General features: G+C 38.3%; 4 protein-coding genes across 6 annotated transcripts in view; 3 read left to right on the top strand and 1 right to left on the bottom strand.

The window, feature by feature from the left end:
• Window positions 1-3,030, top strand: part of LOC139946104 (UTP--glucose-1-phosphate uridylyltransferase-like) — a 30,989-nt gene extending 27,959 nt beyond the window's left edge. For all 3 annotated transcript variants that reach the window (XM_071943725.1, XM_071943718.1, XM_071943709.1), the window contains exon 15: window positions 22-3,030. In XM_071943725.1, the coding sequence (XP_071799826.1) occupies window positions 22-129 (108 nt within the window). In that variant the 3' untranslated portion in view covers window positions 130-3,030. The remainder of the gene's footprint in view (window positions 1-21) is intronic.
• A 704-nt stretch (window positions 3,031-3,734) lies between these two features.
• Window positions 3,735-11,551, top strand: LOC139946065 (ATP synthase subunit s, mitochondrial-like). The gene is made up of 5 exons (XM_071943666.1): window positions 3,735-3,744; window positions 5,455-5,558; window positions 6,637-6,845; window positions 7,354-7,516; window positions 9,983-11,551. Exons 2-5 carry the CDS (start codon window positions 5,494-5,496, stop codon window positions 10,146-10,148), a joined length of 603 nt encoding a protein of 200 aa, XP_071799767.1. The 5' UTR covers window positions 3,735-3,744; window positions 5,455-5,493; the 3' UTR covers window positions 10,149-11,551.
• Window positions 11,235-14,963, bottom strand: LOC139946083 (protein yippee-like 5). The gene is made up of 2 exons (XM_071943689.1): window positions 14,825-14,963; window positions 11,235-14,022 (listed from the first exon to the last, which is right to left on the bottom strand). Exon 2 carries the CDS (start codon window positions 13,984-13,986, stop codon window positions 13,621-13,623), a length of 366 nt encoding a protein of 121 aa, XP_071799790.1. The 5' UTR covers window positions 13,987-14,022; window positions 14,825-14,963; the 3' UTR covers window positions 11,235-13,620.
• The window catches only part of LOC139946074 (uncharacterized), a 36,135-nt gene continuing 34,480 nt past the window's right edge, over window positions 13,930-15,584 (top strand). Inside the window, exon 1 of the mRNA XM_071943678.1 lies at window positions 13,930-14,045. Coding sequence (XP_071799779.1) covers window positions 14,044-14,045 — 2 coding nt within the window. The 5' untranslated portion in view covers window positions 13,930-14,043. The remainder of the gene's footprint in view (window positions 14,046-15,584) is intronic.

Here is a 15,584-nt window from a genome sequence, read left to right as displayed (position 1 = left end):
TTTTGTCTTTCCTTTGTGCAGGGAACGGTTATCATCATCGCTAATCACGGTGATAGGATAGATATACCTCCAGGCGCCATATTAGAAAACAAAATTGTGTCCGGCAACCTGCGGATACTGGACCACTAGATGTTCAGTCGTTCCGTGTCATTAAATTGTCATCTAAGTGCAGGCCTGATGCTTCAGTCTTGAAATGGACAGGGCACCAGGGCGTTTTCTCTTTTGTAAAGGGCACCTCTATGAGGAAATTGTAAATTTGTATTAGAATGTTTCAAGGGGCACCAAGGCAATGACCAGGGGGCAATGGAGGCAATTGCTTCCGTTGCCCCCGTGAAGCAGCCTGGCCTGCATGTGCTAATAAAAGCAACTCATCTAATGTCGTTGGCTGCTGCATGTAATGTCATTCTGCCCTTGAATTACGATAAGCTATCACAGGTCGTCTTCTGTCATAAATTGCCGTCATGATAAATGCTGTTTAACGTCTGATGTGGTATGAAATATAATTGTGTCACCAACTGTCACCAACTGTCACTTTGTGAGCTGCAGCAGAGTCAGCTGTCAGTGTCATTTGCCATTGAATGGTACCTTCTGAATATGCTTATTGGGTCGGCATCTGTATTATTTGCAAACAGTTGTCTTCATCTTTTGTTTAATGAACCATGGCAGTCATGAAAATAATCCACTTGTTGTGTACCATAATGGTGAAATCCTTAAAATTATAATTTGCTGGAAAATTTCATTTCTGAAAGTCTCAGAATCTTGTGTTGTTTTACTGTTATGTTTTATTCAATTAAAAAAAATAAAATTCAGTTTGGGGGGAAGGGATAGTGATGTGTTTGTTTTTACCTGAAGAAATGTTTGCAACAGAATGTTATTGCCAAAAGTGAGCTATTATGTATGGGTGCCTAACTTTAATATTGTTTCTGTTTTATAAGACTTGAAAGTGAATAAAGTCCCAAGTCTGTACTATGAAAATTTGAGCCATTAAGGAAAGTTTTTTTTTCAGGCAGCCGTTTACAGAATCATGCTTGAAGTAATTGGTTTTTTTATTATATTATATCACTTCAAAAGGGAAGGTACATCAATTTTGGAACCGCATACATTTTAGTTTTTTTTAATTGTGTTAAACTTGTCAGTTGGACAATACTAACTTTATTTCTCAGGGGGATGCAACAATTTGTGAATCATTGAGACACAATTGTCATTCATGTACTGGGCCCAATTTCATAACGCTGCTTAGCGGCCAATTATGTCCTTACTGTGCGATTTTGATTTTTTTTTATAGCGCTGCTAACCGTAAGCACACGAAAATGCATGCTAACCTTCCGGTGCTTACGACGCGAAAATAAATGACGACACAATGCAAATCATTGGTAATCGTGTAATATGGCCACCCAATTTTTCTGCTAACCCGTGACATACGCTTGCACCTTAGCACATTTTTCTGCTACAGTAAGCACGAAAATTTGCTTACTGTTAAGCAACACTATGAAATTGGGCCCTGGAGTCAGTTGGAAACATAATGTATATATGGCAGTTTTTGTTGTTTAATCATCAAAGAAGAATTTCAATACTCCACTCTGAAAAACTACAATCAACCAGACAACATTAACAAACACTTTTTAGGGTAATTGATGATGCGCCAACTGTTTACCAGTTGTGCGTTTGAATATTGTTTATTATTTTGTTTGTTGTTTGTTAAGATGATCTTCCTCTTAATGGGACTCTGCATTCTCCCACAAGGGGATATAAACAGTCAATTTCTTTCTCTCGTAAAATCAGCAGATAGCTTGTTGGATTCGAACCTACAACCTCGTGATTACAAGTCCTACGCTCTTAAACTTTTGACCACGGAGACAAAGTTTGAAATGTACGTCGGACAAAACATCAGCTGTGTGATTTCACTACACAAACCACAAAAGCTCACTCGAATGGAATAAATGAAAAGAAGAAATTGTTGACATGTTGCAGAAGGAATGTGTGTGAGCAACCAAAAAGTGTGCTTTGGTTTATACTTTATAATGATGTTAAAAGATACACTGGTACCAAAGGTTAGACATAAGAAATATTTTTATCATTTTCAAAATGACATTTGTACAACTTAAGAGAGTTTGGTTTGTGAGTGAAGTTGGCTGAAATAGTTGAAAATAATGAGATATGAATATGTTTTTGGCAGGCTTTGAAAGTAATAGATAAATGCTGCAAGTGTTGGTAGGAGTTTGATTGATTATTTTTAATTGTAGCCCCCTCTCAGCATTGGGGTATAAATGTACATGTAGAAGTGAGCAATTAAATATTTCTTAAAGGGGAAGTACACACCATGTAACCTTTGTTTATAATTGTTTACAAAAAGAGCAACCTTATACTGATAACTGTTTTTATGGGGGTTTTTTTGTGTGTGTTTGTTTTTTTATTTTTTTTTTGGGGGGGGGGGGCTTAGAAGTATAATTATTTTGATTGTCCAGTTTTCTAAATGATACCATAAAACCAAACTGACAATTTAATCAAATGAGGCGATGTATGTTTTCAAGAAAATGGCAGAGGTGTAAGAAGGGGAGGGGGGATTTTTCAGACACTACTTAACCTAACTTAATTTGACTCAGTGGTTTAGTAGTGCCTGCTGAATTAATAGTTTATATTATTACAAAGTTGTTGTTTTTAAATACCTCAAGGAAAACACCCAATGCCAGTAAAAGGATTTCTTATCACCAGCATATTATTATATCTACTCATGGTTGAGTTGTAACTTTGTTGAACTAACCTTTCTTTGATTGTTTTTCTCAATGTCTCTTTTATGCTTCCATCTGAATAATTATTTGAAAAGAAAGAAATGAACCGTCTCTATTCAATCTTTTACTTTAAAAGATAAATTACATTTATGTTGTTAAACTATTATTTCTTTTCCCCAGAAATTATGTGAACACTTATGTAGTTAAAGATGAAATGTATTAAATTATATAATCAGCATGTCGGTTAATTCTTGTACAGATTTCCATGAAATAATTTATTAAAAACTGAATTGTAGATTTTATCGGGAAAAACAACCAATGTGTTTTTTGTCTTTATTTCATCAGTTTTCATAGTGTGAACTTTTGCATCGTGCGCGTGCCCATTGGTGTTTTTTAATAATTTCAGCTATACTGGGCCCACATTCGTGGCTTTGTTTTCTGTATAACCAAATAATCAGTGCTCACGGAAACGGGGAATTGCAAGGAGCAAAGAAGGCCGCCCCTTTCCCCCGCCCATCCCCCAGCAGCTGTGTTGCCGCTGAAATTAATATAAATTAGTATGTATATATGTCTTGTGGCGGTCAAAGTAACCATTATAATAAGCTTTGTCCATTCATTAGTTACCCCTAAAAAAATACATAGATGTATTTTAAGTTGTACCATTACCAGGAATTAAGTGAACACCGCTCTGAGGCTGTACTATCGAAATGTCGAGCAGAAACCGGCGGCTCCCCTCTTCTTCTTGTTGATTGTCCAGTAAACAAACTTTCGAGACTGCTCCATATCGGTGGAGGGGTACTTGTCAAAACAGGTTTTAATAACTAAAAAGAAAAAAATATATAAGTAAAAACATAGCATATAAAGTGTACTTGACTACAATAATTACCTGTCAAACACCTTTCTTTGAACGTATTGTTTAATTATTTAGGATTTAATAATGTTTTGGTGTATAGTTCCAATAACCTTTCACCTGCAATAATAATGGTTTACTCCAAACATGGCAGCCTCCATTCTGGTAAGTATTGTGTTGAGTTGTCAGAAAATGAACACCATAATATCTTCTTATGGCCGACTTATTTCACTTATTTGTTCAATCGAAACAAACACCATACTTGCCAGCATTATTTACATGTCCTTTTTTCACAATTTCTGTTAAGTTTACAGCTCGTTTGAGCATGGTTTGCGTTGCTAGAAAAAAAGTAAAATTTAGAAATGGCTGCCCGGCCCATCCCACTATAACTTAACACTGCCCACTGCACTTTCTCATTGTGCAGCAGCAGACGACACGCAACGTACGCAAACAAATATGAAACGGAATCATATGAAACATTTGGAAAGGTACAGATAATCGAAAAAGTTTCCGTATCAGTTATCACGGCACCACTTTTTCATTCGGTATGAAATAATATATCTCATTTACCTCAATATTGAGATATTATATCCCTTTTTGTATATTTTAATAGGGGAGTAGTCTACTACGAGTACAATATCGACTATAGTAGTAGTACAGTACATGTGTAGTACTATGAATATGATAGTAACTATGGATTAAAATATTGAACAAGTGGTGGCGCCATACAGAAAGTTATCAAAATAATCTAAGAGGGGCTAGCAATATCGGACATAACCACCCTCGCCTAACTAAGTCTCTCCAGTGGGTAAAATCTTTTTGTGTGTGTACATTTCATGAAAACTTTCACTTCAGAGCTGGCAATCGCATGATGAGGGAGCATGGTAGTATAAGTAATAAGACACCTGTCCGTCGGGCAACTCAACTTTCTGACAACTTGACAGCTGGTACAGTCTTCAACCGTAGACAAGTCCACTCAGGATCAGGCTGAGCATGCCGAGTGATTTCAGTTACAGTGTAGATCAGTCATTCACCCATCGACTTGTCTTGGCACTCTGTAGAGTTGTCTCACTGATGCGTCAGTGATGGCTTGTCGAGCTGTCGTGTTGTCTGACCAGTCGAGTTATCTGAACATTCGAGTTGTCAGGTTGTTGAGTTGTCCGCTGGATGAGTTGACTGATGTCCGTATCCTGAGCGCTGATTCGCTAACCTTTTTCATGTTGCTACAGCGAGCAGTTTTACCTCTTAATGCTTGTCGTGATTCACAATCAGTTGTGGTGGTGCTGTGAGCATTAGCAAAGAATACTGCATTGACCTAAAGACTACTCATTGTGCTTGCTCATCGACAACATCATGGGGCAGACAATATTTTTTGAGCAAAATGTTTCATCAAATTACACAAAAAGGACGCGCACATTTTTTAGTTAAGTGTTCTCAACAAATGAGCAACTGAGGGAAACATCTAAACATAAAAACTTGGGTTTCTGTTCAGAAAATGATTTCACCGTTTTTGGAGAGACTTAGGGGTAGACCCAGTTACTGGGGCGCCGGACTCCTAATATTTGTTTACATGCAAAACTTTGGGAATTACATTTGTAAAGAAAGGAGTACAGTGCCACAGTAGCTGGATGTAGTTGACCCCATACATGTAGTGCTGATCGGACTCCCTCAATGATGATTGTACGGAGTATCGGCACTATTTATGGGGCTCTGATCCTGTATAAAGTGTTACCTTATTTCTGGCCTGACAGTCCAGAGGCTTGCCTCCGATTGGGGAGGAGGGCTACAGTCGTCTTAACTCTATATGTCCATGTTTTGTTATGGTAGTGAACTTTTTATTGCATAAAAGTCATTGATATTGTTGTTTCATTACAGAAAAGATGTTTGGCCTGCAGTCAAACTAGAAGAAGAACAATGCAACATTGTGGGAGACAAGGTGTAAGGAATCTATGGGGAATGATCAATTTTGTATTCAATAAGTAAGTTAGTTGTACATTATTTGGGGTTTAACAAATACAAATTTACTAGAGCGGGATTATCTAGCAGTTGTTGGCAGTATCCCGTTTTATAGCTCGGACCAATCAAAACCCATATCCAAAATCATTGTATCCAATGAAATCACTGGTTCTGAAAAATCCTTGCAGATAAAGAGAGGGAACCAGCCGTCGATTTCACCAAACTCTTCCTAACTTAAGATTAATCTTAGCACTTAGGACAAGTCCCAGCCCTGCACTGTAGCATGCAGACATTAAGATTAATCCTAAGCCAGGACGGGTTACTCGTCCTAACTCGAGATAGGATTAATCCTAGCAATTCGTGAAATCGGCTGCAGTCTCCTTACCTACTAAAGTAGCAAAGCTCAACATTGCACTGGACTGGTCAAGTGAGGGCAGTATTTAAAACCTGTGACTGCAAGTCGTTCAAGTTAAACAATCCTGTAAAATGTAACTTTATGTTATTTCTTCTATGTTAGTTCTTGCATTGTAGCAGAATGAAGCTTCACCTATGACTTAAAGGCAGTGGACACTATTGGTAATTACTCAAAATAATTATTAGCATAAAACCTTACTTGGTAACAAGTGATGGGGAGAGGTTGATAGTATAAAACATTGTGAGAAACGGCTCCCTCTAAAGTAATGTAGTTTTCGAGAAAGAATTAATTTTCCACGAATTTAGTTTTGAGACCTCAGATTTAGAATTTGAGGTCTCGAAATCAAGCATCTGAAAGCAAACAACTTCGCCATGACAAGGATGTTTTTTTCTTTCATTAAGTATCGCGCAACTTTGACGACCGATTGAGCTCAAATTTTCACAGGTTTGTTATTTTATGCATATGTTGAGATACACCAAGTGAGAAGACTGGTCTTTAACAACTACCAATAGTGTCCAGAGTCTTTAAGCTCCAATATATATCAAGAATAGCCCTTGTCATACAAACTTGTGGCATCCCTGCTCTTATAACCAACCATGAATAAAAAAATTAACTATTAGATACCAAACAATCAAACCAATCAAACCTTTGATTTTTCCTTGTTATTACTCTTTGTCTCTCGTTAGGGTGGATTACTCGAGGATTAAAGAGCTTGGGCCAGATCAGGCAGCAGCAGAATGGTTGGTACGCTGTGGGGCCGTTGTCAAATTCAAGAATATGGATAAATGGAGTACAGACTATAATTGCTTGCCCAGAGGCACTTCAGGGCAGTTCTTCATAGAAGAGGTCGATGCTACTGACTCGTCCATCATGCATGTTGGTTTTGATTACTTTAGTGAGTATTTCGCTACTAGGGACTGGACACATTTGGTAACTACTCAAAATATATTAGCATAAAATTTTTTTTAAAATGTGCGAAAAACCATTGTGAGAAATGATTCCTGCTGAAGTAAGGTAGTTTTTGATAAAGGTAATTTCTCATTAAAATGTGTGCATCTGAGAAAGACTTCAGGCCTGAAGCCTTTTTTAGGTATCCGACTGAAAGCACACAAATTTGTGCATCAAGGTTTTTTTCATTCATCCTTTTCTTGTATCTTCGATGACCAATTGAGCCAAAATGTTCACAGATTTGTTATTTTATGCATGTTGGGATACACCAGGTAAGAATACTGGTCTTTAACAATTACCAAACGTGCCCAGCGCCATTAACACTTTTTAGGTTCCGTCTTAGTCACAAAAATCATCACTCATCATTCAATGGCAGTGATGACGAGGAAATCATGACTTAAGATTTAACATTTGAAATTATTTGCTCTTATCTATTAAACTAATGTTTTATACAGTTGGTGTAAACCATCTAAGATCATTGAAGTTACATCACTGCACCTACCTTAAGAACACTTGCCTGGGTCGTCTTGACATTCTCAAAGACTCCTTAGAAGAACTACAGTTGAGCAGCTGTGGTGATGTGACAGATGCTGGAGTGGTGTCCTTACACAAACTGATGTAAGTTTTCAAACAACCATTAAACCTGCCTTTTTTAGAGACAAACAGAAATTTGGGGAATATATTGGGCTTCTTATTGCTTGGTTAACCCTTTCTTGCCCCAAACAAAGATGGGGCTCCAGAATGTGACTGAACACAAAAGAATCAGAAAAGATCAAATTTAGGTCAAAGAGAGAACTTGTCGGGGCGGTAATGGGTATGTTCAGACAGCGTACTAACTTAGACCCGAACCGGTCTAACTTTTACGAGCAACGGGGGGTGGTCGTAAAAATAAAAACCCATTGCGTTCAGACAGCACAGAGTTAAACCCGATCCGGTTTATCTTCGGTTTTAAGAGGTCAAAGTAGACGCGACCCCGTTGCTCTAACATCCGGTTTTATTCATCAGATTCACGCACCGAGTATGCCGAGATACTGAGTGCCCCATGCCCTGGATGATCAGACAGGGCATAATTATTGGATACAAATGGCCCAATCGAACGCGGTAACAGTTTTACCGTTGGGAGGATATGGGTACTTAAAACAAACATGAACACGACTCGAAATTATTTTTTTGAAACAAACAAAATACTGATACAAACCGCCGAGAAAACTCACCAAAATATTGTCCATATTCCATGAAACAGAACACGTTTCATTTTTGTGTTTTGTTTTATACCACTGTTTCCAATTTAATAAATACTTTTAGTTTGTACTTCAATCGATTGGAAGTTGCGATCTCTCAAAAGCTGGTGCCGCGATTTTTATTCCGATTCGTTCATAAACACAACTACACACGTGCAAGTTACGTAAATACATGTACTTTGCAGTATTTTCCCAACTTCCCAACAACGTGGTGATATTGCTGGCGTAGGGAATTTCCCCTACATACAGCCTCGCGCCCACTGCAGTTCATTCTCCTAGATTGAAAGTACAGCACGCTAGTAACGGTGACGGCAATAGAAAGGCACATCCACGGGATCGGTGATGGTAACTATGGGATATCAGAGAGTGATCACTATGGGATGGCAGCGCTCTACATGTGAGAAGCATTACAAAATATGCTTCTTCGCTGCGCTCGTAGTATACGCATGGAAAACAGTTTCAATTTATTGTAGGAAAATATAATTTTGTTTCAGAATTTAATAAATCATGGGCGTGGGCCTGTGTTAAACTGCATACACCGATCGAGAGGGTTTCGCCAACTCGGTAAGCGGCAAGAAAGTAACATAAATACTCGGTGCTTTTCAGCATCAGAGGCAACAGAAACCGTATACAAGCACTCCGGGTCCCGGGCGTGTGCATTGAACCACACAATGGGTCGTCCGTTGTGAGTTAAAACCGGATGTCATTCTGTCCACACGCAGTGTTAAAAGATAAACCCGAACCGGTTTAGACTTAGACCGCCTCGCTGGACGGTTTAAGTCTTGGGGTTTAAACCCGATCCGGTCTAACTTTATTTGCGTTCACACGCACAAAAGTTGAACCCGAACCGGTCTAAGTGGACTTAGACCAACTTTAGTACGGCGTGTGAACGACCTCAATGTCTGACTATTTTATCACCAGGATATATACGATCAGATTACTGGAGACCATGCCAACAACTACAGCGTGCTAAATATGCCCCGTTACGTCACCCGGATTGTTGAGCACTCTCAGATTTCTGAGACCTCGACTACATTGTGCTGAAATGCTCAGTTGCATCACCTGAATAGTTTTGCACGCCCGGTAGCTGAGACCGTGACATCAGAGTCAAGCTCTGGTGTTTCAAGTCGTGGTTGTTGCTCTTTTGTTCTTGAGCAAGATGCTTAATTACAATTGCTTTGTCCTCCGGATTGAACATTAAGCCATACGTGTAATCCTGTATACTAGGATTGGTAGTGCACTTATCATGAAAGTTTCTGGTTCATATTGCTGACAAGTTTTGTCTTGTGGAACATGCTGGAAGTAATTCATGGGGATCCCGCTCTTTCCAGATAGCTGCAGGGAAGGTGTGGAACGGTCTACCACATTCCATCAGAGCCATCCAAACAAACACTTTCAAATCAACCCTGAAGACCCATCTTTTTCAAAGACATTTCAGTAACATTCACTAGACATCGGAATTTGTTCTTGTTTTTTGCACTGCTGGAGAACAACCAAGGGGGAATATTTTTATTGGAGCAAGCGCCATGAGCACTTTTTGTGGATACCGGCGCTATAGAAGACGTCATTATTATTATATTATATTGCAAGCACCCGTGTTTACAAGTTTGCTTAGGCTTGCGAGTTGCAGTAATTAAGTTCACTTAAGAGGCATCCTTGGTTTCATTACCTGAAACAATAACTTTTAGTGATATTGCTAAATTCAACATCTTCTCTGAACGGCTATATCTTCAGGCCTACGGGTCACAGTTCTAGTTGCTTCGGTTTGCTAGGGTCCTTTGATTCTATTACCAGAAAGATTAAATAATAATTCAGGGGTGACAATTGGTTGTTTTCTTGACAGAAACCTCAAGCATCTCTTCCTGTGTGACTTGCCTGGCATCAAAGACATGGACAGCATACTGAAAACCCTTGGGACCGCTCTGCCTCAGTGTGAGATCAGATATCTTTCCTTAGAGGGAAACAAAGATCTTAAGAAACTGGGTATTGATAAGGAATCCTTCAGGTGAGAATAGTTTCTGATCTAATGTGTATACCTTATGCACATGATGTCATAAGAGTAGGACGCCCTCACCTAGAGGTAAAAAAGTGACCGTTTATTAGCCAAACCTGTGCGCAGCGAATACAGATCTGTGGGTTTTTTGTATTGTTTCGTCATCATTTTACCTCCAAGATGGCGGTTGGATGACAACAATGCATAATATATTATCTTCAATTAGGCGTGAATATTTGGTTTTGATTGGTCGATCCATAGCAACAAGGAGTTCATATAAATTCAAAGTGGCGTGTTTGCGTTGCATGCTGATCGTCTCATGCATTTGTTTGAAGAATTCGTTATCACAAGCGCGCTCGTGGAATACGGAAAAATATAGCAGTTCTGCTTCCCATATTTAGCTATAATATCGCACCATGTCACAAAGGTCGTTGTCTATGGACTTTTCTTGCCCGTCTTATGCTATAATGGTGAACGAGGTACAAAGTGATGCAAATTGCCCATCTCTGCCCTGTCTGTTTTTCCCCACTGGCTGTTTCTGGCAGGGTGTATCGTGGCAATCTGATGGTCCACTTATGAAAACCATAATAGCATTCAAGGGCAGATCCAGACCAAAATTTGTTTGGGGCAAAATCTGTCCTAGATGGAGTATGCAAGCGCTGATGGAGTGCAAAGCCTTTTAGGCGTGGGGTTCGGGGGTGGGGGGTCATATAGCCCCAGTTGGCCACCCCTTGATCCGCCCTGGGTTATATTAAAGTAGACTTTATTGGTAAATGTTAAGTTGTTTTGTGTTATTATCATTAGAAGTATTTTGTGTTTGCTTGTTTATTTTTATGTTGGTTGGTTTGTTTGTTTTGGGGGGTTTTATGGAAAATTATAAATCGTGCTGCTGACTTGGTCATTTTCCTTAATAATTTAGCTTCTAATTTCAGTTCTATTGATATGAGAAAACCTGATGGTAATAATAGGAATTTGTTGATACAATATAGTCGTCATTGTAGTCAAACAGCCCCCCCACCCCCTTTTCGATTAGATCAACGAAACAGAATGCCTTTTTAACACTTTTGTTGGTGTTAATTCTACCAACCAGAGTTGTTTCCTCCTTCTTGGTCTAAATCCTCCCAAGTCTCAGTTTATAACATTTGTCTTAGATTTATAGGTCTTGTCAACTACATTAAGAACACACTAGAACACATTGTGTACTTTATACTCTTTATTAGCAAAGCAAATGTACATGCCAAATTCCTCGTCTTGCTAACTTATTTACAGCAGGACTAACTGTAAAATTAGATACTTGTATTTGCAAACAATGCTTAAAGAAAAAAAAACAGCAAACATCAATTTTGTTTCCAAATACTTGCATTTTTGCTTGGAAGTTAACTTTTAAAAATTAAAGATTGGCCAGTTGGTATGATATTAGTGTATGGGTTCCAAACAGGTTGCTTACTTCTTTAAACAAAATTACATCAGCAAATGTTAAATCTGCTTTTCGATCTGGAGAAATATTTTAACATAACAAGATGTTTTTAAAATTCAACCTGTTCAAAATTTAACACAGAAAATGTTTCAGACAAATCTTTACTAGGATAACTGAGTAAGCTTTCCGATAATATATAGTTGTCCAGAAGTTGTCAGTTATCCTACTTCGTAAAGTTGCAAACTCATCCAGATGCCTTCTCAGTTTTTCTTTACCTTTTTTTCTTTTCAACATTTTTATTGTTTTTGTGCATAAGCGGGAAAAGTGGATGGATCCAATGAAGATAATCAAAACAGTTTATTTTTGCATTTTCTGTTGCGTTGGTTCGTTTGTCAGAGTGCGATGTACAATTATCAGAGTGCGTTGTATAATTATCAAAGTACAATACACCAGTTTTGATCTGGGGTTCATGTTTGTAAAGTCAACTCATTTACATATGTACATACAGTAAATGCCAAACAATGTGACATTAGTAAACTCCATTTTAGTATGATCTTTTTATCAGTATATAACACAGGATGACATTCCTGTATTGAGTTTGTGTGCATGTAACCAATGTTTGGATATTGGTATGATGCCCATGTTTTAATTCAAGACATAGTTACACTTACAAACTAAGCATGAAATAAGTATTTCATAGATCTTTATGAATAACATCACAATTAGATCCTAGTTTGAAAGTGAGGCATCATTTGTTTTTGTTTTTTTACACAAAACTTAAACAAACATAAAACTATTCTTTCACTAAGCAAAGTAAATTCAATGTTTGAATCGTAAACTTGATACGACAATTAAATATATGTTCAAATAACAACTAAATTTATTATTATTTTGATTTCTTTAAAAGGTTATCTCTAATTCCGATAGAATTTAACATGAACAGAGTATTATTTACATCACAAGCCTACCACCCACCACCTAACAAAATAGTAGCAATTCATTTGTATTTACAATCTGTATTTACACAACAATTGAAAACCCAACGCTTGCGTAAAGTTTTGCTGCATAAGATCTGGGTCCAATTTCATGGCTTTGATTACCGCAGAATTCTGCGCTTACGACTCACAAAATCCCAGTGTTTAAAGGGCGCTTTAAGTACTGAATTCTGCGTGAAGCAGATCCATGGGTCCAGAACCTTTCAAAGATTGACAAAGCAACTTTTATATGTGCCCAAACAGCAAACATTTAAATTTGAACTTGGCTCAATGCCAGGATAATGAACATCAACAAACTCTTGACAAATTTGTCTTTCAACCTTAAAAAGAAAAATTTTTTGTGAGGAAAATTTCACTTAAAAAGAATGTTCTATTCCTTCAGGCTAAATTTAAAACTCAACCATTATACTACTGCTTACAATCGGACTAAGAATCATATAAAGTCTGTAGGGTTTCCATCTTTCACTTGAAACATAAAAAAGTTGTGCAAAATAGGTCAATTGTAGAAATGCAGATCCTGATGCAATCAACTGGAGCAGCCAGTATTTCTGTATACAATGCGTTTCACAAATCAGTGTTGGTGTTAAATCAAAATATAATTTTGTTATCCCTAATGGATTTATTACATCACTTAAAACTTTTGCGGTATCAGCTGCTATAATTATACGAGTTGTACAAGCTTTGTGGGTTGAAAACTAACAAAAGCATCTTGTGGATTGACTTGGAAAAGCATTTAAAAATGCTTACAACTACACATCAGTGCAAGGGTGAAATCTAAATCAAAGTCTCTTATTTTGCTTTCCAACATTTAGAAATAAGATACACTTTAAACTGTACTAAATGTTTGCAGTACCCACTCTGCTAACTACAGGATTTGAACATGCCGTTAATTAGAAGAAGCTTTATTAATTGCTTCTCTTTTAAAACAAAATGTGGCAAAAAACACAAACCATAACCAACCACCCCTGTCCCCATTCTCTGTGCTAGTTTGTCTTGAAAGCTTATAAAACTGTACTATACACCACTCGAGATCTCAAACTTAAGTTGACAAGAATCCATCATGACCCATGTCCGGCTTAATTATCAGTCCCAACGCCCCGCTCCTCGAATCCGTCACTCTCAATGATGAGCGCCCTCTCCAGAATAATACGTCCCTCCTTGTACCGCTGGTTGTCCTCCGTGGCAAACTCATACATCCAACCCAGCTTGGTGTCACAGTTTTTACAGAAGACATCGCGGACCATGTGGCGGCCGGTGATCATCATGCGATCCTGGACGTCGCTGTAGGACAGATTGACCACCTTGTTGAATAGGTACGCTCGCCCAGTTGATCCGGTGAACCGGGTGGAGATGAGCTCAGTCCTGTTGGTGAGGTTGCTATCGCAGTTGGCGCAGGAGAAGAGGCGTGAACCTCCCATGTGATCCAGAAAGATTCGCCCCATCTTGAATCGTCATGAGAGCGTCTTTGTATGTTGATGCTGCCGAGGTAAAGATACCAAATGTATGTGGTTATTTTACATTTTATACAATGACTCGTATTTATGTTTGAACAATTTCTTAGCTGTTTGTATTGCGGTGCTGTACTTTAAAAAAAAAACTTCTGTGGTTCGTAGGTGTCAACTTTTTAAAAGGAGTACAACCCCCAGTTACTGGGTTTAACTGCATTTACCATCATGAATGAGCAGACCAAAAGCTAGCTGTATTTGCAAGTAAAAAGGGGGTCCCTAATAAAGCAAGACACTTTAATAAAAGTAAACTTTTAATTAATGCTCCACTCTTTCGATAGCCGATCCTTTGGCCACAGGGCCCAGTATGATGTATTAAAAAGCTAGTATATGCCATAATGTATGTTGTTATATGTATGTGTGTCATTCAATAAGCAGGGAAAGGTGTTAAAATACTGAAATAGCGATCTTTTAATTTGAAAATAAGCTTAATTTTACATGTTGATGAGTTTAAATAGTACCAAATCTGACACAGCAGTAAGTTGCTTAGGGTTAGCATGTTGCTTAGTTAGTATAACCAAACCAAAATTTAGCACAATCTTTAATCCTTTCTTTATTACAACAGCATTTTAACTTTTAAGCATAAACTTATTTTGGGTAACCCACGTACGTGGCCTTGTATTGGAAAGTGGCAATCGGTTTAGTGTCGTCGGTCAAGTCGCGTACCACCACATCACGCAGTGACTGTTAACTAATTTTAAAAACAACCAAATACTCGCTCCGAATCTATCAAAGTTAACGGGACACTACACATGTTGAATACGAAACTGCCTACCTTTTTAGTATATTGATTATTGTATGACAACCAAACTTTATCTAGGAAATCGTCTGCTCCAAAAGGACTAAAAAACGTAAATGCGCGAAATCTCCCTCCACTATGTCTGGTACCTCAATGTTTTGTCAACGCAATACTACGTAGTTGAGCTTCGCGGGTTAGAACCAGACTGTCAGAATCAAAACAATCGATGACGTCAGATTTAAAGGACAGCATTTTACGCTGGTACGCTGCAGCTGACCGTATCAGTAATGCCGTGTTTCGCTTATCGTAGTACCATCGCGCTGCAGCGTAATCTTCCTTCGTTCGTCGTAGATGGCGCGCCAGGGGGGGGGGGCGTGGCACTCAATCGTTCAGGGAAGGTCACAGTTACGCTACGATGAAGTCAACTTCGTGGTTTTAAAAGATATTTTAATGGCAAGTTCATTAAATGAATAATGAACTTGGAATCGAGGTGGTGGACAATTGTTCGGGTTGTTAAAATATTTTGTAAGCTGCCACGAGTGTAGATCTTGCTAAGGCTAGGCCAAATTGGTCATTTTATAAACTATATATGCCTTCATCCCGGCTGAAACAAAATTTTACAACTAAAACAATACAAACAAATAAACAGACAACCCTACTGATCCATTAAACTAACTTAATCAATTGCAAACGGCGATACTGGAGTTCAAACCAGCTTAATCAGCCCCATTCCCATCCCAGCCGCTCCTCTCCCAGCCCCGCCCACCTCTCAAAATGAACTCGCACCTCAAAACAG

The sequence above is a fragment of the Asterias amurensis genome, chromosome 1, assembly GCF_032118995.1.
Source record: "Asterias amurensis chromosome 1, ASM3211899v1".
Classification (NCBI taxonomy): Eukaryota; Metazoa; Echinodermata; class Asteroidea; order Forcipulatida; family Asteriidae; genus Asterias; species Asterias amurensis.
This window is presented reverse-complemented; position numbering and strand designations above follow the sequence as displayed.

Excerpts from the sequence above, each read along its gene's own strand:
- LOC139946065 (XM_071943666.1), top strand. The coding sequence starts at position 5,494 with ATGCAACATTGTGGGAGACAAGGTGTAAGGAATCTATGGGGAATGATC. Across the intron at positions 5,559-6,636 it reads ATCAATTTTGTATTCAATAA|GGTGGATTACTCGAGGATTA; the intron begins GTAAGTTAGTTG and ends GTCTCTCGTTAG. Across the intron at positions 6,846-7,353 it reads TGTTGGTTTTGATTACTTTA|TTGGTGTAAACCATCTAAGA; the intron begins GTGAGTATTTCG and ends TGTTTTATACAG.
- LOC139946083 (XM_071943689.1), bottom strand. The coding sequence starts at position 13,986 with ATGGGGCGAATCTTTCTGGATCACATGGGAGGTTCACGCCTCTTCTCC.